The sequence below is a fragment of the Monodelphis domestica genome, chromosome 8 (genome assembly GCF_027887165.1).
Source record: "Monodelphis domestica isolate mMonDom1 chromosome 8, mMonDom1.pri, whole genome shotgun sequence".
Taxonomy (NCBI): Eukaryota; Metazoa; Chordata; class Mammalia; order Didelphimorphia; family Didelphidae; genus Monodelphis; species Monodelphis domestica.
Genome location: NC_077234.1, coordinates 77935166 through 77956088, shown reverse-complemented (window position 1 = coordinate 77956088; position 20923 = coordinate 77935166). Strand labels below are relative to the sequence as shown.

At 34.0% G+C, this 20923-nt stretch overlaps 1 protein-coding gene across 9 annotated transcripts in view; it reads right to left on the bottom strand.

The window, feature by feature from the left end:
- Positions 1-20923, bottom strand: part of IKZF2 (IKAROS family zinc finger 2) — a 207482-nt gene that overhangs the window by 55617 nt on the left and 130942 nt on the right. For 6 of the 9 annotated variants that reach the window (XM_056807372.1, XM_007501791.3, XM_056807371.1 and 3 more), the window contains exon 4: positions 4193-4459. In XM_056807372.1, coding sequence (XP_056663350.1) covers positions 4193-4459 — 267 coding nt within the window. Of the gene's footprint in view, positions 1-4192; positions 4460-20923 lie in introns of those variants that run through there. The other 3 variants (XM_056807374.1, XM_001364181.4, XM_056807375.1) reach the window with 2 other exon arrangements.

Here is a 20923-nt window from a genome sequence, read left to right as displayed (position 1 = left end):
TAATGTTTTACTAGTTGAATTTTCCCTAAAATATTTAAGTTATATACATATAAATGAGGAAAAATTATACTTCAAACTTTTTTAAAAATATTAATTGATAATTAGTAAATCATAATTGATTGTTTCCCATTACCCTTCCCAAGCAAAGATCACAATGGAGAAATCCAAATGCATTAAGAGTATTATATGGAAATGGAAAAGTAGTGGCTTATGTAGAATTATTATTTCAGGTTATCATAAATAAAAAAAATGGAAAAAATATTTCTACATTTTTGAGCTAGCCTCAAAAAAAATTCTAACCTAAAGTATTAGAAGAAATTTATGTGACTTTTGAGAGATCATCTAGTCTATTATCTAGCATTTAAGACTACACTTAAAGCATCCTACAGCATCCTCAAAGCATCTTGTTACTCTCGTGAATCTGCATAATTCAAATCTTGTTATAATTTGGAATATTTTAATTTTCAATTAGACACTTAACAGAACACTAATGATTATATGATGCATTTAAACTACCCTAAGCCAGAAAAGTCTTTATAATAGAGACTATAGCAGGAAGTTAAATAAAATATGAGTAGAAAAGGCACAATAGGAATGCCTTTCAAAAATTATGATGGATACCATATATCTTCTTCAACCTCAGTATGCTAAAGAAAGGAAAAAGTTAACTAGTTAACTGGATCTCCTTATTAACGTATTAATCAAAAAAATTTTTTTGTTTAAGTCCTTGACAAAAATCCTTTTAAAATGTATTTAGTGTCTTGGTAAATTAACTGTATGGAATACAAGTAGTAAGATGTGCTCTTAAGCTGTCACATCAGAGGTTATATATCTAAATCAGTGACTATCCTTAAAAAGATTTGCCCTATCAAGTAATATTTATTCTAATGATGCCAATTGTTTTAAAAAATATAACTTAGATTTTCTTCAGAGTAAGTTAAGAAACCATTTAATATCAACCTCTTAATTTTATTCTTATAAAATACTTTTGAGTGAGAATGGTACTTTTAAGCTGGGCTACCCACCCCTTCATCACTGAATTGGCACTAAATCACTATATTTAAATCCACCTTGAAAGGACAAAGATTTGCTATCACTAGAGATATCCAAAACAATCTACCATAGATAGATTCTAAAGTCAATCATTCTAGAGGAGAGCTTTCAAAATATTCTGAGGTTAAAATAAGTGACTATTTTTGGGTGACAATATTCATTTGAATATATATGTATACTCAGATGTGTACATATATAAACATAATATGTACATATGTTTGCATATATACACAGAGAACTGTTCTGGTATATCTGTTTTTTGTCAAATCTGTGGCATTACCTTATAATCATACATCAGACTTTAATATTTCCTTGACCTCTGAGGAGTTATCTATCGATCATTCTGATTATGACTACTGACTGTTCATTACTGTAAACTTAAGAAGTAGGAGACTGAGCTGAATGTGGACTGACCCTAGTGATCCTCATGAGACTGAGTTTTGAAATACACTGTTTGCCATTCTCTAAATATTTCAGGCTGGTCCTTACTTCTTGTGCCTTTACTGACATTATTTCTTTCACTTAGTGACCTCTGTCTTTATTGCTTGTCAAATCCTATACATTTTCCCCTAGATCCAATGTTGCTAAAGCCTTAGGGGTGGCTAGGTGGCACAACTGTTTGCCTAAGTTTCCTTGTCTATAAAATTATCTGGAGAAGGAAATGGCAAATCATTCTTTGCCAAGAAAGCCTCAAATGGGATCATGAAGAGTAAAGTACAATTGAAAAAAGAAGGAACAAATGAGGTCTTCCTGATCCTTTCAAAAAGACATTACCTTTCGCCTCTTTGTGATCCCATAATACTGTTTGTATCTCTCTTCTAACACTATTGATACATTGCATCACATTTATTTTTACATGTATTCTCTCTTCTGGAGGACAAAGCTTAGAGGTAGTAATTGTGTCTCATTTTCATTATCCTTATCCTTATTATTGTTAATATTATTGTTATTCTAAATACAGAGCTGTAGCTCAATAAAGTACACTCTATATCAACTGTTTTTGTTGTGGCTTATCTTCCTCCTAAAAGTATAGTGTCCTTGTGTAGTGGATAGAACTCTGGGCCTGGAGTCGGGAAGATAGGAGTTCAAACCACAACCTCTGCCTGATTCAAATTCATCACCTATAAATTTAAGATAATAATTACACCTACCTTTAAGAGTTGTTGTAAGAATAAAATGAAATTATATTGTAGAGTCTTGAAAATTTTAAAGCCCACTATGTAATTACTATTATTATTACTTTAATTGAGACAACATATTCCTATAGCTCTTTTGCATCTTAATATATCTATTTCTACCAATTTTCCCTCAAAACTTTCAACTTTTGGTTAGTGTACATGTTCTATTTGAATTTAGTATAGTAATAATAACCCTCATTTGTGTTTATTTAACCATAATTTAACTTGTATAATAAGTACTTTTAATTCTGGTAAAAGACTGGCAACATTAAGACTGAATGCACTTCTTTTGGTTTATTCATGAAAAAGCAACAAACTATTAACCCCTCTTTCTTATTTCCCTTAGATTTAAGAGATTTATTTATATAATTGAAATGCTTTCATCTAGTTTCTTTTCTTTTACTGTAGTCTCCTGAGCTATATAACTCCATTCCTCCTATTCCATAATAAAATATCTTCCTAACTGCCTTCAAGATCAGAAATTATTTTGAGATATCAATATATGTCTGTCAATATTCCTCTCTGAAAAAATTTGAGAAGTATTATGTATCTCCATATCTCTAAGATACTAAAACTCATACACCATAATTATCAAAAAGCAAAGACCACTGAGAGGCAGCACGGAGAGTTGGAAGACATAGGGTAAATTCCAGCTCTGCTATTTCCACCCTATGTGATCCTGGGCAACTTCCTTTACCTCTCTGGGCGTCATTTATTTACTGATAAAATGAAGGAGATAATATTTTTATTATACAACTCCCCAGTGAAGCAAAAATATGATTAGTCTAAAATTATATATGAAAATGAATTATTATTATCCATCTTCTGCTAGTATGAATAGCAGAAGCCAGTCCTAGAATGCTACTGCAGATTGCAGACAAGTGACTATAAGACTATTTATATAGCAACTTTTACATGGACCTTAGTGATGCAGAGGTCTACTATATAGAATATTTTGTGCACTCGAAAACCCAAGTCATAAATCAGCATGGTGAGTTAATCTGAACATTTGGGAAGCTTTTTTATTGCTTTCCAAAGATGGTTTTAATATGGGCAAGATAATTAGCAAGTCAAAGTTAACATTGATGGCAAACTCACTGCATATACAGGGATCACTAGTAATCGATTCAATAGACATTTATTAAATACTTACTATACGCTAGATGTTTTAAAAAATTCTTGGTGCTTCCAAAAGTATCTAATTTATTCCAAGAGTATGTTTTATATATGTGAAGAATGTGGCTTTTTTATAACTGGTAAGAAAAATTTAAAATTTACACAAATAAAACCATTTAGAGAAGATTCTGTTTAATGGAAAACAATTATCTTCTTTCACCAGGGATGCTTCCCTATCTTTTTTGCTATGTTGAGGTGGGGGAGGAGTAGCAGGAAGGAGAAGGAAGGAATAAGCATTTATTTAGTGCCAATGTACCAGGCATTGTGCTAAGTGCTTTAAATCCTCTAAGACCTAATTAGCAATTGTGCTCTGGCACTGATTGTCAGTATCGTTTACTGCAGGTAGACAATGAAGAAGGTTTAAAAAGATATAAAATTATTCACTCCTATACAAATGCATGAACACTAAATTTTTAGCTTAAACTCTTCCCTAGCAAACCAGATCATCTGTCCACAGCAAGGTAAAATGTATATAGAAAGATGCAAAGATCATGATACACCATGAAATCCTTTGCCATTTGAAACCTACCATACTATTGTTGCATTAAGCACAATGATAATTGAATTCCAAGCTTCTTTTTTATGATTTACTATTCAGACTCCATGGTTGGAAGTCAAAACCAAGGTTACTGCTTGTCAACAATACAGTACTAGCAGAGTTCTGAAAAAGTTGGGCTCCCCATTCACCATTTCTACCCCTGAATGAAAAGGCAAGAGAATAGTTGTCAGGTAATATAAGCATCAGATGCCATAGGCAGTCATCAGGTTTTCTTTCAGCTGCTTACCAGTGTGACTCCTTTTATGTACCATAAGCACATTGGGCCCAATGCAAACCATGCCACAGACGTCACATTTCAGTTTACCATTCGGAAGCCGGATTCCTCCCTCGCCTTGAAGCTCCTGGATTTTTCTGTTGTCAGCCACATCATTGCTCTCAATAATGGGTTCTTCTAAGCTGCTACCTTCATCATGGCCCCTGATGTCTCCTTCCCGACTCAGGGGTTTCCTGTCAGGTTCTTCATCACTTTGCATTTCTAGCTTTACTGAATTTGCTGTGATTTAAAAGAGAACAAGAAATAACCATTATTTTTTGTTGTTGTTTTGTATTTGTATTTATTTTGTTAAACATTACCTACTTATACTTTAATGTCGTTCCTCAGTGGCTTCAAGTTTGTATGCCTTCTCTAAGACTTCATCCTGTGCCTTTTCCCTTTCTGGTCCTACATTATATTTCTCAGTGACTTCATTACCCATTGGTTCAACTGTTACTTCTTTGCAGATGAATCCCAGCACTAAGTATATAGATCTAGTCTCTTTCCTGATCTCCAGGTCTATATTATGAATTGCCTATGGGACATTTCCAAATAGGTGTCATATAAGCATCTCAAACTTATTTCCAAAAGAGAATTTATTATCTTTTGCCTCAAAATATCCTCCTCTATCAATTTTTCTTATTTCTTTTGAAGACCCAAACACACTTCTAGGATTTTGTTTGAAACCTACGTATTATTCTGAATGCACTTTCTTTTACCTGAAATAGCTAAATAATGGCCAAATCTTGGCATTTTTACCTTCGTAATATCTTGTTAACTGTTCCCTTTACATTATTTACAAAGCTTTTTCCTTAGTCTATTTCCTCATTACCTTCCACGTGGACTATTGCAATGGTCTCCTAAAGGCTCTTCCTCTCTCTAATTTTACATTCCACGTGACTGCCAAAGTAAATTTCCTTAAGTTCAGTTCTGAGCATATCATCTTCTCAAGAAACTCCATGGCCTTTATGAGAATAACATCTAAATATTTCTGTTTAGCCTTTAAAATTCTTCATAACCTGGCCCTAATCTTTCCAGTCTCTTTATACATTACAACTCATTCTACCCTCAAGACTTGTCGAATTAGCCTTCTCACTGTTCCTCATACATGGAATTGTATTTCCAGTCTCCTTGGCAATGAAGCTTCCTTTTGTCCTTTATTTGTTGAATGTATTCACTACTTGCTACAATTCATAGAATTCCTTACTTCTTTCAAGACTCAGTTCAATCACAATCTTTTATGTGAAGTTTTTCCTGACTTGTTCTAAAACTGCTAATGTCCTATACCTCCCTAAACTACCTTCTATTTATTGTTTTTAGTTGCTATAGATATTCTCTATAGATTTATAAATTTTGTACTTGTCTCCTTTGATAGAATATAAGCTTCTTTAACACTGTTTCATTTTTGTAATGGCATCTTCAGTTTCGATCATAGGTATCTGGTGTATGGCACATATAAGCACTTAATAAAAGTTATCTCAGTGGACAGAGTTAAAATGGTGGCAGAGTATAAGGAACTTCCTGAATCTCCTTCCAACCAATTAATACAAAACATCTCAAAAGAACAGAAATCAAAATCAAACTAGTAAAAGGGCTCTCTCATGGCAAGCAGTCTTAAAGGTAGATACTGTTTGGGGATTTCTACACTACAAGGGGACTTCACTTATCAAAGCACAAGCTGTTCACCCCTCCCCTAAACCACCTACCATGCCAGAGTCAGCGCGACAGTGCAAGGGGTAGGACAATCTCTAAATTCTCAAGGTCTGGCAGACCATAGACTTACCCCTGAAGGCAGAGCAAGAACTTGGCAGCAAGACTTGTGACCCTAGGCTGAAGAATGTGGAGCCTGGAGAGTAGAGCATGGACACTGGGCAGAAACAAGGCTGGCCAAAGTAGAGCCAGCAGGGACTAGAAAAATAGGCTCAGGGCAAAACACTTTAAAGTACCCTATACAAAGAAATGTTCAGAAGATACTAAGAAAGTGATGTCCACCAACATGCAGGAACCAAAATCCACAAGTAGTAAAAGAAATAAGCAGCAGCAGAAAAAGCTTTTGACCCCAGATGATTTCTATGGAGAAAAAGAGTAAAATATAGAAGCAATAGCAGAGAGTGACAAATAAGCAAACATATCCAAACATTCCAAAAAACTTGGAAATTGGTCACAAGCTCTCAAGAAACTCAACAAGGAGTTCAAGAACCAAGTAAAAATGATAGAGGAAAAATGGGAAAAAGAAATGAAAGAAATTAAAAAAGAAAATAAGAACTTAAAAGACAAAATTGTCCACATGGAAAAAAGACAAAGAAGTCAAATAAAGTAAAAAGCAAATTGGAGACAAGAACTGACCTGCTGGAAGTCATGAAAAAGCAGGATAGACCAAACCGAAAAAGAAAATCAAAAGATTATAGCTGAAAATAAGGCTTTAAAGACTAGAAATGGGCAAGTCGAAGCTAATGATCTCATGAGACAGCAATAATTAATAAAGCAAAATCAAAAGAAAGACAAAATAGAAGGAAACACGAAATATCTCACTGAAAAGACAACAGTCATAGAAAATAGATTCAGGAGAGATGACTTGAGAATTATTGGTTTACTTGAAATCATGGGGAAAAATAAAAGCCATGACATCATATTCAAAAATAAAAATTATCCAAAATAACTGCCCTGATATTCTTGAACAAGAGGGCAAAATAGACATTGAAGGAATCCATCGATCATCCTCTACATTAAATCCTCAAAAGACAACCCCAAGGAATGTAATGGCTGATTTTAAGAGATTCTTGGTCAAGAAAATATTGCAAGCATCAAGAAAGAGTCAATTCAGATATCAAGGAGCCACAGTTACAATTACACAGCATTTGGAAGCCACCACACTAAAGCATGGCATGGCATTAAATATGATTCAGGAAGGCAAGAGAATTGAGTCTACAACCAAGATTCAACTACCCATCAAAACTGACTATATACTTTGAGGGGAAAGTATAGGCATTTAACAAAACAGAAGGTTTCCAAGCATTCCTAAAGAAAAAACAAAACAAAACAAAATAGAACTACATGGGGAATTTGATGTCCAAATACAAAATTCTATAATAAAACTACAAAAAGGTAAAAAAGGGGGAAAATTTTAAGGGCTTCAGTAAGGTTAGATTGATTATATTGTTACCTAGAAAAATGACATCTATAACTCTTAAATATAATTTTCATTATCATAGTATATAGAAGAATTATTCATAACCAGAGGTTGTGTTACTAAATTGTTTAAGATGATATATAAAACAGTTTGGAGAGGATAGAGGATGGTACTAAGAGAAACTTAAAAGAAAAAAAAATAGGATAATTATAATTATATCACATAAAGAGGTGCATGGTGGGGAAAGGGGAAGAATATTGTTATAAGAAGGGGAGAAAGAGAGTGGTAATCTGTAATATGAGTGTAATCAATTCTGAGAGGGAAGAGTGCTCTGAATTCTCTCTATCTTACCCTACAGAGAAATTGAGAGGGAATAAGGAAATGGGGGGAATGGGTCAAGGAATATTAAAAAAGAAGGGAAAGATGGGGAGAAATTATTAGACCTCAAAGAAAAATAAGAGGGGTATAAGAATGGAGGGGGTTGGAAGGAAAGTAAAATAAAGGTGGGAAAAATGGGGACTTATTAAAAATAAAACACTGGTGTACAAGGAAATAGTGAAATAACTAAAAGAAGACATCTAAATGATGGGGAATACATAGGTAGTAATCATACCTCTTAATGTGAATGGGATGAACTCACCCATAAAAAAGAAGCAGACAGCAGAATGGATTAGAAACCAAAATCCTACCATATGTTGTCCACAAGAAGCACACATGAGGCAGGTAGACACACACAGGGTAAAGGTAAGAGACTAGCGCTAAAATTTATTAAGACATCAACTGAGAAAAAGAAGGCAGGAATCACAATCACGATATATAACAAAGTCAAAGTAAAAATAGATCTGATTAAAAGAGATAAGGATGATAATTACATCCTGATAAAAGGCATTATAGACAATGAATAAATATCAGCTCTAAACATTTATGCACTAAATGGTATAGCATCCACATTTTTAAAGGAGAAACTATTGAAGCTTAAGAAGGAAATAGATAGTAAAACTATACTAGAGGAATATCTCAATCTTTCTCTATCAGATCTAGATAAATCAAAACAAAAAATAAGTAAGAAAGAAGAAATGTGAATGAAATCTTAGAAAAATTAGAATTAATAGATATACGGAGAAAAAAAATAGGGACAAAAAGGAATAAACTTTCTTTGCAGCAGCTTATGGTACATACACAAAGGTAAATTATATAATAGAACATAAAAACATTGCAAACAAATGCAAAAAAGCAGAAATAATAAATACAACTTTTTTCAGAGCATAATGCAATAAAAATATAATTAGTAAGGGTACATGGAGAGGCAAAACAAAAATCAATTAGAAATTAAATAATATTACTCTCCAAAATTGCTTGTTGAAATAACAAATCATAGAAACAATTACTGATTTCATTTAAGAAAATGACAATTAGGAAACAACATATCAAAATCTATGGGATGCAGTTAATGCAGCACTCAGGGAGAAATTTATATTCCTGATTCCAAATATGAAGCATGGAGGCCTAGCCATACCAGATCTTAAACTGTAACATATAAAGCTGTGGTCATTGAAACAATGTGGTAATGGCCAAGAGACAGAAGGGAGGATCAATGAAATAGACTTGTGGTAAATGTCCTCAGCAAGATAGTATACAATAAATCCAAAGATCCCAGCTTTTGGGAAAAAAACCAATATTTGAGAAAACTGCTGGGGAAATTTTAAAACAATATGGAAGAAATTAGCTTTATATCAACATCTGAAACCTTACACCGAGATAAATTCAGAATGGGTAAATGACTTAAAGATAAAGAAGGAATCTATAGGTAATTTAGGTGAACATAGAATAGTATGCCTGTCAGATCTATGGAAAAGGAAAGAATTTAAGACCAAGCAAGAGATAGAGTATATTACAAAATGTGAAATGATTAATTTTGATTACATTAAATTAAAAAAAGGTTTTGTACAAACAAAACCACTGCAAACAAAATAAGAAGGGAAGCAAAAATTTTGAGAAAAAATCTTTATAACAAAAACCTCTGAATAAGGTCTAATTTCTCAATTGTATAAAGAGACAAATCAATTGTACATAAAATCAAGTCACTCCCCGGTTGATAAATGGGCAAGGGACATGAATAGGCAGTTCTCAGATAAAGTATCCAAACCTATCAATGAGCACATGAAAAAGTACTCATAATTAGAAAAATGTAAATCAAATAACTCTGAGGTATCACCTCATATCTAGCAGATTGGTCAATATGAAAGCAAAGGAAAACAATAAATAATGGCAAAACTGGGACACTAATGCATTGCTGGTAGAGTTGTGAATTGATCCAAACATTCTGGAAGGCAATTTGGAACTATGGCCAAAGGGCTTTAAAAGATTTCCTACTCCAGCCATACCATTGCCGGGTTTGTGCCCCAAAGAGATAAGAAGGAAAAATATGTGTACAAAAATATTTATAGCTGCCCTCTGTGGTGGCAAAAAATGGAAGATTAGAGGGTGTCCCTCAATTGTGGAATGGCTGAATAAATTGTGGGTATCTGTTGGTGATGGAATATTATTGGGCTGAAAGAAATAATGAACTGGAGGAATTCCATGTGAACTGGAAAGATCTCCAGGAATTGATGAAGAGTGATTGTTGAACCTTAGAACCTTATACACAGAGATGGATTCACTGTGGCACAATTGCACTTAATGGACTTCTCTACTAGCAGTAATGCAATGACCCAGGACAATCCCGAGGAACTTATAAGAAAGAACACTATCCACACCCAGAGAAAGAACTGTGGGAGCAGAAACCCTGAAGAAAAACATATGATTGATTACATGGTTCAATGGGGCTATGATTGGGGATGTTGATTTTAAATGATCATTAATGAAAACAATAACATGTAAAACCCAGTGGAATTGCTCGTTGGCTATCAGAGGTAGTTGGGAGGAGGGGAGAGAAAGAACATGAATCATGGAACCATGGAAAAAATATTCTAAATAAATTAATTAAATAAATAAAAATTAAAAAAAAATTTACAGCATGTAAGTGTCACAGTGGATAGAGTACGGGACCTGGAGTCAGAATTTTTCTGAGTTCAAATCTGAACTCAGACTCTTACTAGCTATGTGACCCTGAGCAAGTTACTCTGCCCTGTTTGTCTCAGTTTCCTTATCTGTAAAATGAGCTGGAGAAGGAAATGGCGAACCACTCTAACATCTTTGCAAGAAAACTTTAGATGGAATCATGAAGAGTCAGACATGACTGAAATGACTAAACAAAATATAGACTTCTTGATTGATTGATTTCAATGTTACATAATTTATACCTAAGTATGGATATAGATAACCATGGAGAAATCTCATATCTATTTTAAATGATCACAAGGAATAAATGAGGCAGTATACTTTAGTCAAAAGAACACTGTATGTCAAATTACTTAGTCCTATTATTAACAAGTTGACTTCGTGCAAATTACTAAAGATTTCTGGATATCAGTTTGCTTACATATTAAATGAAGTTGGTTGTATTAGATGAGTTTCAATGTCTCTTCTAATTCTAACATTCTATATCACTTTTGTCCTTTATTCATATTTTAGTGTGGTTTCCTTAGTTTCTCATTTAGGAGATTGAGATTAAGAGAATAAAATGAATTGTCTGTGTCTACACAGCAAGTTTATGACCAAAGCAAGTCTGTTGCTTAATCCACCAAGCCATGCTGCCTCTAGGTGAACAATGATTATATATACCTCACACACTCTGTGTTCAACCAGAGTACTTGTGTAAACATGCTTCAGGTCTGAGGTGAAGACACTATTCTGAATCTTGATTCTGGCCAAAAAAAAAAATTCCTTACATAGATGAAGGCACCATGCAAAATTAGAAGTTCCAAAGTCAGGCTAAACAAATAAGATTAAGAGGGGGGAATGGTCTGCCCCATAGACCACTTCAAGCATTATTTAAATCAATTTCTTCATTGCTATGTGTCAAAAAGCTACTTGTTATGTGGAACACATTATTAGCAATGCAATCAAAGTATTTCACTCCTTCCAATCTGCACATCAGCATGCAGTGAATGGCAAGAGGAGCATAGCATACATGCACACACTTGTGATGGTTAAGAAACTTAATGCTTTCTGTTTGCTGTTCTTGGATCATCCCACAGAAAACTTGGAATTTTGTTAATGTAGCCCTAATTCTGGATTGCTGACAGAGTCTTTTCATAAGGCAGAGATATAGGAAAATGCATGACACAATGAACTTGAAAATGTCTTAAGAATTCAAATGGAGGTAACTAGGTAAAAAGTGAACTATCTGATAACTTTGGGAGTAAAATAAAATGCTTTCCTCCAAAAGGAAACTCATTACTTTTTTGTATATATCTTCCCATCTTGTGGAGAAATTATAAGAATTACATACTGACTCTCATTAGTACACATCACCATTGGCAGTCCCACCCCAATTTCTATCCCTCTAAATTTTAGAAAGTCTACCATCTTTTGCTCTTATATGAAGGAAAATTAAAGTCTGGGCATTTTTTTTATCTATTTTTTAATTCTTTTTTTAATCTAATATTTGTTTCTGAATGTACCCTTATGACCCCATCCTATCTAATAAGCTGCCCTTGCAACAAAGAAAGAAATAAGAAAGAATTGACACATTGCACTTATGACAGTATATGCAACATTCTGCATTCATAGACCCTTACCATACAAAAGGAGTAAATATATTTGTTCATCATTTCTCCTCAATCATTTTTTGTTAATTCTCTCCTTATTTACATCCCATCAGGAATTCTACCACCTTGTACCCTATACACAATTTCTCCTATCCCTCTAATCTATATATGATCATCACTTCCATTTATATATAGCACTTTATATTTTGCAAAGCACTTTATAAGTGATACCTAATTTGATCTCCATAACAATCTTATGAGATAGGTGCCATTATTATACCTATTTTTGCAGATCTGAAACTAAATACCAGACCAATTAAGTTACTGGTCCAGGTTTACATGGTTAATAAATGCTTACAGCAGGATTCAAACTCAGGTCTTTCTAAATGCTCTCTATACCAGGGCATCTGTGGTGTTCCTTTGAAGCAAAGAATCCTGCTCATTGATCTTAAGGCTTTCTATAGTTGTCTCATATTCTTTAATTCCAGTTATGATGTCTACCTAAACTGTGCAATATCATACTATTCCTACTGTATATACTATCCACCCTGCCCCACCTATGAGCCTATGCTCAGATTGTCCTTCCTTTCTGGAATCACCTGATCCACACCCTTCTTTCAACAAACAAGTTCTTTCCCACAATTTAAACACACAATTTAAAACCACTCTCCTTTGTAAGGAAATCTCCTAATTAATGCAGAATACTACTGGTCACCCAATATAATCCCATACCTCAAGCATAACATTGGTGTAATACAAACATTGTAGCTAAACAAAGGGAAATATTTTCAAAGGAATATCATCCAAATTTTTGAAGCAAAATGGTTTGCAAATTTATTCTAAATATTGTCTTTCAGAATAGAAGTTTAACAAAGTGATCCCATTTATTTACCTGAATCAATCAACAATCGAATATGATACAAATTCCTCTAGGGACCAATGTCTACTTGCAGAGACTACCTATCAAACCTAGAAACCCAGCAAAGCCTACACATTTGGCAGAGAATGCATGCTTCATGATACTACACCAAAGAAGGCCCAGGAGGAACAGTGTTATAACAGTATCAGCAAACAACAATGACCCTGTTAGAGGGAATTTGAATATGTCTGGAATAGCCCTCAGAAGATCTGCACAGGAGGAGCAAAAATCTTGGAGATCATCCTTTGGGCTTTGTAGCAATACTACAAGGGTATCTAGAAACACTTCTTTCTTTCTTCCTCAAAAAGTAGAGAAAGAAAAGAACAGTGCTTATAATTAAGAAAATTGAAACCCAAGTAGAAGATAAGGTCATGAGAATATTAGCTTTTAAGGCAATACATTCTATTTAAATTTTAGAAATGGAGCACTAATAAGTCTGTGTCCTGATGTTGCAACATTAAATCATTATCTTTTCCCTGATGAAAAGATAATAATAGGCCCACAAAGAGGAGATCAAACATGGGCAAGAGATGATTTTCTCATCAACAGTTGTGAAAAGTGGTTTTCATCAAGACTGATGAAAACGAAGGAATGCATACATTCAACACAGTGAAGAGAAGAATTATAAAACAATAATAGTGCTATCCTTCAAACACCAAAATGCAAATTATATATAAATATTTTACACATAAATATAATGTTCATCTCTGAAGCAAATATAAGGGAAGGAAGAAAGGACTTTTGTGTGGGAGGAATCATGTTAGGTGCCTTACAAATATCAAGTCAATTGAGCCTCACAACAACCTTAGCAGAGAGGCTAAAATAACTTGCCCAGAGTTATAGAGCTCTGTGTAGTAAAGCATATTTCACTCAGGTCTTTCCAACCCTAGGTCCAGTATTCTTTCCAATCACTTTTAGTTACTCCCCATAGGTGACATATCCAATAATTTAATTTAATAAAATCATTTTTTACTTGCAATATTTTCCAAATTACATGTAAAAAACAATTTCAAAAACAATTTTATAAAATTTTGAGTTCTAAGTTCTCTCCCTCCTCTACCGTCTTTAGTTAGCAAGTTGATAAAAATTATATCTGAGAAGATATAAAAATCATCCTTGGGGCACAGTCCTAGTATTCCTGAAAGGCACCAGAGGGGCTGTATAAAGCCTTAGACAGTGGCCTTTTTGCTTCTCCTCTGTGGTAAAGGCATCCCCCCACTCCATCTTAGGAAGGGGGAATTGCGTGTTATTTACAGTTGAGTGGGCACAACAGAAGTGTCCTCTCTTTATAAATCAACTAACCAACCAATGTGTACTGTAAGTGTTCCATAGCCCCTGTTCATTGGGAAAGTGGACCCAGCACTATGTAAAATCCTCTAAGTTAGAGGATTGAAATTTTAAAAATATAATCATTTAAATCATTTAAGTTTATTTTTAAGATCTCTAAACTGGTTTAAAAACCTTAATAAAGGACCCTGAGGAAATTTTTAATAGAAGTTTAAAAGTTAATTTCATTCTTTGTAGATTATTAAGTTTTAAAATTACAATTTTTGCTCACTTTTTTGCTTCCAAAAATATTTTTCTTACCTGTATTTTCATTATTATTAATTTCACTCTAAAACTCAGGATAAAGTTTCCTTATGCTATTGATTGGGCCCTGTTTTCCAATCTACAAATGGGTAATGACCACTTATAATTAAGCTAATATATATATATATAAAATATATGATAACATATAATTCTATTGTGATGAATATTTCTTTGTTAGCTTGATCAATCTGTGATTACCATTGTAATATTTTTATTAGAGACCAGTATCAGAAAATACTGACTGATTCAGTTAAAGAAATCAAAACTATTAATAAGCACATGAAAAAGTGGTCTAAATCTCTAATAATCAGAGAAATGCAAATCAAAATAACTCTGAGGTATCACCTCACACCTAGCAGATTGGCTAACATGACAGCAATGGAAAGTAATGAATGCTGGAGGGGATGTGGCAAAGTCAGGACACTAATGCATTGCTGGTGGAGTTGTGAATTGATCCAATCATTCTGGAGGGCAATTTGGAACTATGCTCAAAGGGCGATAAAAGACTGTCTCTGCCCTTTGATCCAGCCATAGCACTGCTGGGTTTGTACCCCAAAGAGATAATAAGGAAAAAGACTTGTACAAAAAATTCATAGCTGCTCTCTTTGTGGTGGCCAAAAATTGGAAAATGAGGGGATGCCCTTTAATTGGGGAATGGCTGAACAAATTGTGGTATATGTTGGTGATGGAATACTATTTGCTCAAAGGAAAAATAAAGTGGAGGAATTCCATGGAGACTGGAACAACCTCCAGAAACTGATGCAGAGTGAGAGGAGCAGAACCAGGAGAACATTGTACACAGAGACTGATACACTGTGGTACAATCGAATGTAATGGAATTCTCCATTAGTGGCAATGTGGCGAGGCGACCCTGAACAACTTTGAGGAATCTATGAGAAAAACCACCATCCACATTCAGAGGAAACACTGTGGGAGTAGAAAAAAACAAAGAAAAACAACTGCTTGAATACATGGATCAAAGGGATATGATTGGGGATGTAGACTCTAAATGAACATCCTAGTGCCAACATCAACAACATGGAAATAGGTTCTGATCAAGGACACAAGTAATACCCAATGAAATTGTCCATTGGCTGAAGGAAGTGTGGGTGGAAGGGAGGGAGGGAAATAATGTGATTATTGTAACCAAGGAATAATGTTCTAAATTGGCTAAATAAACTAATTCAAGTGGGGGAAAAAAGATTCCTATCAAAAAAAAAATAAAAGAAAGAAAGAAAGAAAGAAAATACTGACTGAGCTGGAATTCTTGTAGTGAAATGTTTGGTGTGAAATTCAAGTACATTTATGGACAATGAAACACATCATCATTTTATTGATAGGAAGTAAAAGCTCCATAATGACCACTCATGTTGCTTAAAATTATTATTGAAAAAAGAAATATGTAAACAAGAACATGTTTATTATTCTTTAAAAATGAGAAAACTTGTATGTTATTTTTTATTCTTATATATCTCACAGATACATTCAGCATTTACCTATAATATATGAAAACTACCTGTATTTTCCTAATGGATACAACCAAAATAATTCAATACACAAATTTGGGATTCTTTTAGTTAAGGGCTAATGTCTAACTTTGATGCTTCATCATGGAATGAAGGTAGCCTTCTTAATAACTGAAAAAGTTACAACACAACACACAATCTGGCAGGTCCTAATGATTTAGGAATCCTTTGAATACAAGTCCAACTTCTAGTTGGAGGACCCTAGAGGGTCTTTAGATAAATCCAGAGATCCTCATCACCATGTAAGTGGTCCACAAAGAGGAAGGGGGTAAGGGAGGATTACAAGAAGGAAATCTAAGATTATTGAAGTAGCCACATCAGCAAAACCATGATTTTTGGGAGGCATTAAAGTATTATTTTAAAGTAAGATGTTTGTGGCTCACATTTTAAAAGATCATACTAGCTGAGCTGCTTAGAAAATAAATCCATCTATAGATGATCAAATTGACAAATGATGAGAAAGGTAAAAATTAGTGAATTAAAATAAATTATTTTGATCTTCTACAATTCCATGATTCTAGGATATCCATTTTCTTATGTTTATAATTTACCTATTCACCAAGTTCCTATTTCTATATCTTTTGTCTTCATTTCTACATTTGTAAACAATTGAAACAAGGAGAATGTATGGGAGAGGAAGAAATTTGTTAGATCAATAAATTGCTGCTGATAAAATTTTAAGAGGAAAGTGATAATTATCTATAAGTAACTATTGTTAAAATTTAGCCACATAGTAACATAATTATATAGAAATACATATGCATTAAAATACTCATGTTTTCCATATTCTTTCTAGAAATGTATCAGAAAATACTTTTTAAAATCATTGCTAAATATTATATTATTTATTTTTTTAGAAAATACACTAATGAAAGAATTATTTCAGAATATATGCTAGATAAAAGAGGAAAATATTGTACCTGGAATCAAGAAGCCCTGAGTTACAAACTAGTCTCCTATACAATGAGACCTTATGTGTATATAGATACACAATTTACCTCACTATATAAGCTCCTTTCAGGACTCAGAACAGATCATTAAAATATAAAGATGTTTTCTGTTTTTAAAATGAAAAATAAAGTAACAGAAGAGTGTGGTTTGCAATCATTCATGTGTTTTTTCTCATCCATTTGTAGAATATGGTTGAAAAATAAATACAACAGTTATACTCTACTAAAGACCTGAAAAATTCCTAAATTTTAGAAGGAGTAAAAGGAGCACTCTTCCTAGTGCTATTATTTGGAGAATTTTTATTTATTAAATAAAATACAAATTCTAAAAAATAGTCTAATTCATAAACAAAGCACTGGAGATTTACCGATACTGAGCTTGTAAAATTCATATTTAAGATCACTAAGGTAAGAGAGGAATAAAAATTAAATGAATGAAACCAAAAGAAATCAAGTGCTTATTATGTGCCAAGTTCAAAGCTAAATACTTAGGATATGAATAAAAACAAAAAGTATGCTTATCCTCAAGGAATTTTATATTTTAATAAGGAGACAACTCATTTTGGCAGACTCAAAAGAATAATTTTGTTTGGAAAATTACAGGAATGGAGAGAGGAGCATTAGGGGAATAGGCTGACACAAACCTTTAGGAACAATGACAGAACTGATTGGATTGTGGTTCCATAGTTGGAAGGAAAAAAGAGAACAAGCATGGTGGCTGGTAAGGAGAAATCTGGAAAGCAAAATAAATCCTGAGCATGGATGCAACAGACAACAAAAAGGCAACCCCCAAGTAGCATATCCTGTTCCAGTAGGCTTATATTAGTTCTGGATAAGAATGAAAGGGTTAAGCCCTCAGGTTTTCAGTGGAGAGGTTGGTATGAAACCATGGACTGAGGTAAATCTAAAAACAAAAGTTAAAAAGATGGAATGCTTCCAATTGAAACCAGCTTTTACTTCATTATATTTCAAACAAACTTGTGGAAGATGCAGTGGTAATAGAAGCACAACATGTCTAATATGATATAGAAAATTGTTCTCCACAGAAAAAGGAAGCCTTTTTCCAAAGAGTAATGGCATATGTATACACTACCCATTTATTTGTCTCTCTCAGATACTGAGATGATGCCAATAGACTCCGATTTTCCTATTGGTAGAGAATGGATAAAGGCATACAAACATAAAGTCACTGTAGAAGACAGGCTTCTAATTCAGTGTCATCAGTCTGCCAATTAGTGTAATTCCTTTGACAACCTTTTTCTAATATGTATGTCTGACTCAGTCACTTAAAAAATATGTGAATCATAAATTTCTAATACTAACAGAAAAATTAAAATTTTATGGTATTTCAGAAAGCTAAATAAACATAAAGTTAGTATTTGAATTCAGGTCTTTCTTGATTCAAAGGTTTTTATTCTTTTTTTTTAATCAAGTGAGACTACCTCCCTAATGGAATATTAACCAGGAAAAAAGGGGTAAATAACTATATATTAAACCAGCTTATTAATAATGTTACCAGGACCCAAGTTCTGGGTTTACATGGTCTGAGAGCAACATTGGGAGCAGTCCTCCTTTCCAACCTCAACCATAACCTCTTTGGCTCATTTTGCCACCTCCCCGAGTTCTTTCTGGGAATTTTCTGCTTATAAATGGACTACTTGTTTATGTTTAGGTCTACACAAATGCAAGTAAAGGAGTCTCTAGTTTACATGGAAGAGCTCTCAGAAAGCATACCCAATAGAGAACAGTCTTTATTATAGCACATAGAAAATATAGATAACATACAAAAGATTGACAGTAGCCAACAAGCAATCGATGCATCTCTCCTTCTATTTGGGTCAATTCAAGTTCTCTTCCCAAGGCAAACCTATGGCACATGTGCCAGAGGGAGCTGCTCCCCTCTCCCTCTCCATGCACACCTGAGGATATTTCTCACTTCACCCACCCCTCTGCCCAGTAGCCCAATGTCTGGGGTAAGGCAAAAGGGCTCACATGAGGTGTGAGGGTTACAGTTTGGGCACTCAGTCTCTAAAAGATTCATCATCACTGCCCTTCACAATCCTCCAGATTCACCTTCCAGATTTATTAACTCAGTGTCATCCTGTAATGTGAACTTTCCTTGGAAAGGGAACAAACTTATGATTGTTAGAGAAGCAACACCATTACCATTCAACTGGTCCCTCTGGAATATCTAGTACTCTTAGTGTAGGTTTAAATACATTAACCAGATCCAGGCTATTCTGTACTTCACCAACCTATTATCTCTGAGCTCTAATCTTCTCTAGGAAACCCATGTTGAGCAACCAGTCAAATTCTTCTTGGCCTCAGCTAAGCCCTCAGTCTTCTCTAGCTACCTTGTTTCACTGCCTGTTCTAAGCTGAGGAGGTGAAGGAGATAGGATGACAATTTAGTAATCCTGTCCACTTTGGGAGACATTGTGTCTGCTGAATTGGATTCAAGGATGAACCCAAGATCCTGGCCCCAATACTGTTCTATCATTCCTGTCTTGGTGCTTTGCCTGTGGGTTGGATTTGTGATTTTGGTCTGGAAAGATGCTCCCCTAGTTTTTCTTTAAATTTCCTTATCACCACTTGGTCTGGCAAGACTCTTTTGATACCTGTTTGAATATTTGTGATAGACATTCTACATTCTCCTACTCTGCCATCTTATCTTATTGGGTGAAGGGGGAAAAGAAATTCTATTCCCTTCCCTCCTCTCCCCTACTTCTAAAACCCTTTTAAACAAATATGCACAGTCAAATGAATAAATTCCTACACAGGCCATCTCCAGAAACATATGTTAAAAGTAAACCTATCTACAAGAATAACTACTGAAAGGGCACTATCTCAGAAAGACACATTTTCCAAACACATACTTTATTTCCTATAAGTACAACTCACTTTGAAATAGGATTTACTAATTGCCCCCCTAACATGATTGTAGAAGGCTTTAAAAGATCTCTTTAGTATGAGCAGAACAATATACCTTTTCAGAATTTCTATCATCCCTAAAGTCAATATGAAAATTCAAATTAATTTTCAGGTATCTATCTACCTGAAAGGTCCATTCTCCTACCTTTAAAATTCACAAGGGGTCATTTAGTCAAGCCAAAATCAGTTCTATCAGTAAGCATCAAGGACAAATAATAGAGGAGAGATTCTGTTACATCTCTCTAATTATAAGAGATGTAGAACACTTTTTCATGTGCTTATTAATTGTTTTGATTTCTTTGGCTGAGAACTGCCTGTTCATGTCCCTTGCCCATTTATCAATTGGAGAATGGCTTGATTTTTTGTACAATTGATTCAGCTCTTTGTAAATTTGAGTAATTAAACCTTTGTCAGAGGTTTTTATGAAGATTGTTTCCCAGTTTGTTGCTACCCTTCTCATTTTAGTTACATTGGTTTTGTTTGAACAAAACCTTTTTAATTTGATGTAGTCAAAATAATTTATTTTACATTTTGTGACTCTTTCTATGTCTTGCTTGGTTTTAAAATCTTTCCCTTCCCAAAGGTCTGACATGTATACTATTCTGTGTTCATCTAATTTACTTATAGTTTCCTTCTTTATGTTCAAGTCATTCACCCATTCTGAATTTATCTTGGTGTAGGGTGTGAGGTGTTGATCTATTCCTAGTCTCTCCCACACTGTCTTCCAATTTTCCCAGCAGTTTTTATCAAATAATGGATTTTTGTCCCAAAAGCTGGGGTCTTTGGGTTTTTCATAAACTGTCTTGCTAAGATCATTTACGCCAAGTCTATTCCATTGATCCTCCTTTCTGTCTCTTAGCCAGTACCAAATTGTTTTGATAACCACTGCTTTATAGTATAGTTTGAGATCTGGGACTGCAAGTCCTCCTTCCTTTGCACTTTTTTTTCATGATTTCCTTGGATATCCTTGATCTTTTGTTCTTCCAAATGAACTTAGTTATGGTTTT